This window comes from Petaurus breviceps, unplaced genomic scaffold (genome assembly GCF_028583685.1).
Source record: "Petaurus breviceps papuanus isolate PSGF00001 unplaced genomic scaffold, PetGlider_PUasm1.0 227, whole genome shotgun sequence".
Lineage (NCBI taxonomy): Eukaryota > Metazoa > Chordata > Mammalia > Diprotodontia > Petauridae > Petaurus > Petaurus breviceps.
In genome coordinates, this window is record NW_027185896.1 from 6,890,534 (window position 1) to 6,897,379 (window position 6,846).

The following is a 6,846-nucleotide window of genomic DNA, read 5'->3' on the forward strand; positions in this document are numbered from 1 at the left end:
CCAGTCCTTTCCCCCTTCTTCTCCAGTACCTGCTCCCCACTACACCCGGTCCTTTCCCCCTCTTCTCCTATACCTAGTCCCGCAGTCTAATGGACCGTATCTCCTCCCACCTTTACTACACCCTGGTACCCCCCTCCCCATACCTGATCCTTTTCTGGCCCCTCCAGCTCTCTCTGCCCTCCTAGGAACCCTTTTTCCCACCCCACCCCCACTGCCTTCTTTGCTCCCCCTCCCCCCTAGGGGGGGCCTCAGACTGAGTCTAGGCCAGAATGTGAGTCCTGGGAGGGAGGAGTTGCCTATTGTGTCCTTGGCCACCTGCCAGCCCAGCTTGGGACAAGCAGGATCAGCAGCCATGATTTGTCCCAGAATAGGACTGTTTAGCATATGTACCTGTGTTCCACAGGTCCAGGGCCTATGTTCATAGCCTTGGTGTGTGTAGGGCCTGTACCCATCTTAACATGCATGGGGTCTTCAATTCAATAAACATTAATCAGACTCCTATCTGCAAGACCTGTGGACCTTGGTGTATAACCATGATTTTCACATCAATAGGAACCTTACCCACATCCTGGGTGTGTGGGAGACTTGTATCCATTTAGAATGTCTGAGGATCATACCTGTGTCCTTAGCATGTTGCAAGTGAAGAAAGAGTACCCCCATATGTCACTGGATACTGAAGGACAGTGGCCCTGGATTCAGAAAGACCTGAGCTCAAAACTGGCCTCATATATGTAATAGTTGTGTGACCTTGGGCAAGTCACTTAACCTCTGCCAGCTTCACTTTCCTCAACTGTAAAATGAGAATAATAATGTCATCTGCCCATCCCCCCACCCTGGTTGCTGTGAGATTATATTTGTAAAATGCTTTGTACAGGACCTGGCGTATAGTAGGTGTTTAATAAATGCTTGTTCCCTTTCTCTTTGCCTCCATGTACTTTGCATGTATCAGGACTGTACACAGGACCTTCAGTGTCCCCATACTGAGCACCTTTCCTATTTGTCTGCCCTGTGGTCCTTGCCTTCCTTTCTGTCCTTGGGCCTGGTATCCAGTCCCCTCGGGGCTGCTTCACCTTTCTAGTCATTGGTTACTGACCCGGCTTCTTCCAGGCCCTCAGTCTGTAGACTGTGACCCTAACCTGCCTGTGCTCTGTACCCCAGCAGGCCCAGTACCGGAGGTGAAACATGACCAGTGTACAGTCCAATGAAGGCACCATCTCTGTCCAGGGACAGAAGCTCTTCTACCGGGAGGCCCGGCCCGGTAGTGGGCAGACCCCACGGCTCTCAGTGCTCCTGCTCCATGGTATCCGATTCTCCTCTGAGACTTGGCTCAAGTTGGGCACACTGGACAAACTGGCTCAGGCTGGCTACCGGGCCACGGGCATTGATCTCCCAGGTAAGGGATGAGTGGCCCTGAGCTCCCTGCAGCGGGCAGGTCTAATGCCTTCATTCAGTGGAAAAGTGTGTGCGTGGGCCTGAGAACTGGATTCAAGTTGTGGCAGAGTGGCCAATGAAAGTCAACAGGAAACAAGGACAAGTGATTAGGAAAATTGGAGAGGTTTGGGATAGGATTTCAGAGTCTTCTAAATAGGTGTTGAGAGGGTTGGGAAGATAGAAATCTCTCTACACAGCTGTTGATCCCACTTACCCCACCAGAAGGGAAGGGACCAGTTTTATAGAATATCAAAGTTGGACAGGACCTTAGGAACAATCCAGTGCAATTCCTTCATCTAAAACAGGCCCAGAGAAAGCTAGGGGATAGCAGGGCTGGGACTAGAATCCAGATCATCTAACATATATAGCCCAGGGCTCTTTCCATGGAACCACACACATAACGAAGGAGTGTGTTTGTGATGGGTATCCAAACACAGGCTCACTCTAGGGATGGGGGAGGCCCTAGATCTCTGCCATATCACCTGACCTTAGCTATGTTCCCCCTCTCCCTCCACCTTCCTATGGGTTCAACCCTAAGCGGGCAATATAGGGGAGAGAATGGGGGGTTGAGAACACAGCTCCACCCTCCACCCCACACTCCCCAGTAAAAAGACAGGACACTTGCATGAAATAAAATACCTAATGGTTATTTGCACATGCAGATAGCCAAGTAGTCCATCTCTTTGCTAATAATTTCCAGATGTATTTATTGAGCCCAGCTCTGTCTGCTGGACTACCACCATGCATTTCCAATTGGGTATCCTGCATGCATTTCACACTCACCATGTCTTATAGCTTTCAGTGTCACCTCTTGCTTTGTAACCATGACCCCAACTCCCCCCACAAAAAACTTCCCTCCTGTTGTCAAGGGTACCACCATTCCCCTGTCACCCTGGCTCACAACCTCAGGGGCATCCTCAGCTTCTTATTCTTACTCAGTCCACAGGTCCAACTCATGGCTAAATCCTGTCATTTCTGCCTTCCCAATATCCCTTCCCTTTCTTCCCTCACATGACCAGAATCCTCCTAACCTTCTGACCTCTCTCGCTCCCTCCAGTCTCTCCCCTCCTCTAATCCATTCTCCAGTCAGCTACCAGATCACCCCTCCCCAGCTCCATGAATTCTGGTGACTACCTATTGCCTCCAGCATCAAATATAAACTTTTTGACATTTAAAATCCTTTATTACCTGGCCTCTTCCTACCTTTCCAAATTAGCAGAGTATAGTAGGCACTTAATAAATGCTTGTTCTCTTTCCTAGTCCTTGGTAAGCACTGAATAATCTTATCTGATTTTTGCAAGGACCTAGTAAGAGAAATACAATTGATACTATCCTTATTTTACAGATGGGACAGATGAGGCTTAGGGAGGTCAGATCTTACCCACGGTCACACAGCTAAGTGTTTGAAACAGGATTTGAACCTAGCTCTCTGCTGACTCCCAAGTCCAACACACTTTCTGCACTGCACGCTGTAAAGGTTGGGGTTGGACTAAATAGTAGTAGCTAGTGTGTCTTCATACTTTAAGGTTTGTAAAGTGCTTTACAAATAGTCACTCATTTTATCCTTACAGCCTGGGAGACAGATGCTATTATCCTTCCTCATATTACAGATGAGGAAACTGAGACTCAAAGAGCTCCTCACTTGTCCAGGGTCACATACCTGGTTAGAGGCTGAATTTGAACTCAGCTCCTCATGACTCCAAGTTCAATGCCATATCTAGTATAGCAGTAATGCTTAACTACCCACTGTCTTGTCTCCTCTTTCCTCTCTTCCTCCCCTCCATCCCTCCAGGTCTAGGACATTCCAAGGAGGCAGTTGCCCCCACACCCATTGGGGAGCTGGCCCCCAGCAGCTTTCTGCAAGCCGTGATGGAGGCCCTAGAGCTGGGTTCCACAGCCCTGGTCAGCCCATCTCTAAGTGGAATGTATTCACTGCCCCTCCTCACATCCCCTGGCTCCCAGCTCTGTGGCTATGTGCCTGTCGCCCCTATCTGCACAGATAAAATCAGCCCAGATGACTATGGCCGGGTGAAGGTATGTGTGTCTGAGGGGAAGGGGACAGGGAGTCAGAGGGCAAGAGAAGAGAAGGAATGACTGAGGGAATGAATGACCCCCCACTAGGCAGGGGCTGAGGCTAGTCAGGATATTCCCCTGCTAGACTGGAAACTCCTTGAGCAAAGGGACTCTGAACTAGTGAAACTCTTTAAAAAAATTTTTTTAACTTTTATATTTCTTTCAATTAACAAGCATTTATCTTCTGTCCTACCTTGCCATTAGAAGAAAAGAAAGGAGAGAGAGAGAGAGAGAGAGAGAGAGAGAGAGAGAGACAGACCCTTATGACAAACATGGATCTTCAGTTACCTAAGCCCCTCCTCTTCCCTAGCACTGTCCACTGTCCAGTGTGAGGAATGGTGTGGACACAGTGCTCTGTATTTCGTAGACATTTAATAGATACTTGTTGAATGTAGAATGGACCTTTTTTAAAGGGGTGTCCGCCCTGCATGGAAGGGGAAGGGTTGACCAGAGTTAGAGGACCCCGCCCACTCTGGCTTTGATCTTTATCATTCCTTTGATGTGAGACCCCTTAATTAGGGGATCCTTCCTAGAGTTTTGCCCCCTCATGTTTCTCTTCTCCTTTCTCATCCAGCTGACCCACAGATGAAGAACAGAGAGGAGGCCCTCCTGTTAGATGAAGTTAGAGTCAGGGGTCCTGGGGGTCAGGAGTTAGTAATGGCCAAGGTAAACAGGTCCCTGATGACTTCCTCCACTCTTTCTCTACTTTCTCCCAGACTCCCACCCTGATTGTGTATGGAGACCAGGATCCCATGGGAGAGTCAAGCCTCAAGCACTTGCAACAGCTGCCTAACCACCAGGTGATGGTGATGGTGGGTGCGGGACACCCCTGCTACCTGGACAGTCCGGATGAGTGGCACACTGGGCTACTGGATTTCCTGAATGGGCTGTCATAAGGGCCCAGACTAGTCGTGGCCTACCCTGGACCCACCCCCTCCTGATTGGGGGGGAGGGGACGGGACTGACAGCTACATCCCTGCCCCTTTGACCTGACCTCTTACCTCTTTCTGGCTGGCCTGTCTGACAGTCTCCCTGCCTGCATGGCTGACCTGCCAGCTGTCTATCCATCTGCACCTGCCTATCTGCTCAGAGGGAGCTGTCTGTCTACTGCCTGGTCTCTCTGTCTCTCTTTCCTCAGAGCCATAGGCGGATGAGAAGAATCAGGAGAATTAACAAGGTGCAAAATCAGGGATCCAATCCACCTGGCGGGTAACTGATTAGAAACATTCCTCTCAATGTGCTTCCTCTGCTCGCCTCCCAGCTCCAGCCTTCCCCAGCTCCTTTCCTGCAGGCTTCTCCTCACCACTTCCATTTTCCTCTGTCTCTGCCCACCCATGCACATATAGGATTCCAGATGTATACACACACATACATCCCTATAGACACACATCTAGGAACATCTGCACTCATGTGTGCATGTAGCAGTACATTCATGGACACGTAAACACACATGGCAGCTAAGGTCTCCAGGGGCAGAGGAGCTCCCCCAGGGTTCTGGGCTGTGCCGCTCTGGTGTGCCCTGGGCTGGGGGCCCAGCTCCCTTTAAGTGCTTCTTTCTGGCCTCTGCTGGGAGAAGGAGGTTACTGTAGACGATTGTTGAGTGTTGAGGGAATCTCCTTCCTCTTTCTATCCTGCACCCAAGTCCTTGACAGCCGTGGCATCTGCCTCTTCCTGCCCTTGAATCATGGGGGGTTTGGGAGAAGAACAGAAAAATAAAGAGCTCAGACCCTCCTGTTGCTTGTCCTTGTCTCACCAGCTCAGACATTGTTTCCTTGACCAGATCCCTTCCTTGTTCCAACACCCCTCCCCTTCCTATCCAGCAGATGGCCTTGTGACCCTTGTCCTCCTGTCCAGATGGAGAGTGGACTTGGATTCCACCTCACCCCCCTCCCAAGTTCCAAGAGGCTCAGTTGGGTGCAGGGAGATCAGAGCACCCAGGATGATCCGATTACCTTGAAGGGAATTTGCTGCTTGGGGGCAGGGCAGCTCCAGATGCTGAAGGGTTAATTGCCCCCCCCCCCCTTACTTCTTGCTTTGGCCTCTGTGGGTAGAGAGTCCTTGAACTTATACACACACACACACACACACACACACACACGTACCCACCCCCCCCCACCAGAGTCCCAACGGAGGAGCCAGTGTGTGTAGTGGAGAGAGGACCAGATTTGGGGTTAGAAGAGCTGGTTCCAGGTTCCCAGTGAACTGAAGTCATTTCAGCTCTGATCCTATTTTCATCATCTGTGAAATGGGAATGATAATTCATTCACTACCCACTTTGCAGGTGTTTTAAGAAAAACACTTTGAAAGCCTTCAAATACTTTTTTTTAACCAGACCAGTGATTTCATTGATCTAGAAACTCCCAGTGAGCTCATTCCCTCTACCAGAGGGAGAGTGCCTGCTTGAGCTGGGCTATTGTCAGGATCAGATGAGATAACATTTATAAAAAGTCCTTAGCACAGTCGGTGCTATATAAATGCTTATTCCTTTCTCGATTCCCTTCCAAAAGAAGGTACCTTCATTACCTGCTCCCTAATTTTGAGTCTCAGAATTGTCCAGGGCACTTACAATTAAATGATGTGCCCCCCGGGAGTCTCTAGGCCAGTACATGTCTGGGCCAGGATTTGAACCCAGGCCTTTCTGACTCAGAGGCCACTCCCTTGTACTGTACTGGCTTTTAAAATATTTATTATTGATAATGAGAAAGGAGGTGTCAGAAGGAGAAACTGAGGCCAAGTCACAGGTGGGAGAGGGGTGGGCTCACTCTAGCAGCCTTCCCTTCTGCTAAATGTAAGCCCTTGCTCCCTCCTCCTCCCTACACCCCATACTAGGTGTTCCAGCTAGAGTGACAACACACGCAGGGACTTTGGGCCACTGGGATTTAGAGCATAGAAAAATGTGGCTTAGGACTAAAGCAGTCTTCGGGGGTGTATGTCCCTCCCTCCTCACACCCTGCAACACCCTGCCCACACCCAGACAGGGAGAACAGAGAGAGCCCTGAGAAATCCTCTACTCCATGTCTTTCCTTCTGAGGCTGAGGGAACTGAGGGAGAGGAGGAGAGATGGGAAGAAAGAAGCAGCAGCCAGGCAGAAGACAGAGGCTGGAAGCTGCTCAGAGGGGGCCAGAGGAGGCTGGGAGACCACAAGGGCAGGGAGCTGAGCAGAGAGGAGACAGTGGCCCGGAGAGAAGCAGGTGGGTGCAAGGGAGGGGGCACTGGGCATCCCGTGCCAGCCTGGTCAGTGCATCCCGGGGGAGGGGGCAGCCCTGGCTTCCCTGGCATCTGGGCTGGGCTGGAGCTCGAGGCTGCGGCATTGTTGGGGCCCTGGCGCCTTTATCTGCTGTA

At 50.6% G+C, this 6,846-nt stretch overlaps 3 protein-coding genes across 9 annotated transcripts in view; 2 read left to right on the top strand and 1 right to left on the bottom strand.

Annotated features, from left to right (window-relative positions):
• The window catches only part of ABHD14A (abhydrolase domain containing 14A), a 10,560-nt gene extending 10,312 nt beyond the window's left edge, over window positions 1–248 (bottom strand). Inside the window, exon 1 of the mRNA XM_069095594.1 lies at window positions 144–248. The gene's annotated coding sequence lies outside the window, so the exon portion shown is untranslated. The remainder of the gene's footprint in view (window positions 1–143) is intronic.
• ABHD14B (abhydrolase domain containing 14B) overlaps window positions 1–5,235 on the top strand; it is a 5,664-nt gene extending 429 nt beyond the window's left edge. Inside the window, exons 2-4 of one of the 2 annotated variants that reach the window (XM_069095595.1) lie at window positions 1,159–1,393; window positions 3,224–3,465; window positions 4,221–5,235. In XM_069095595.1, coding sequence (XP_068951696.1) covers window positions 1,183–1,393; window positions 3,224–3,465; window positions 4,221–4,400 — 633 coding nt within the window. In that variant the 5' untranslated portion in view covers window positions 1,159–1,182 and the 3' untranslated portion in view covers window positions 4,401–5,235. The remainder of the gene's footprint in view (window positions 1–1,158; window positions 1,394–3,223; window positions 3,466–4,220) is intronic. The other variant, XM_069095596.1, reaches the window with a different exon arrangement.
• A 1,112-nt stretch (window positions 5,236–6,347) lies between these two features.
• Window positions 6,348–6,846, top strand: part of PCBP4 (poly(rC) binding protein 4) — a 13,517-nt gene continuing 13,018 nt past the window's right edge. For 2 of the 6 annotated variants that reach the window (XM_069095584.1, XM_069095588.1), the window contains exon 1: window positions 6,376–6,695. The gene's annotated coding sequence lies outside the window, so the exon portion shown is untranslated. Of the gene's footprint in view, window positions 6,696–6,846 lie in introns of all 6 variants that reach the window. The other 4 variants (XM_069095587.1, XM_069095591.1, XM_069095590.1 and 1 more) reach the window with 4 other exon arrangements.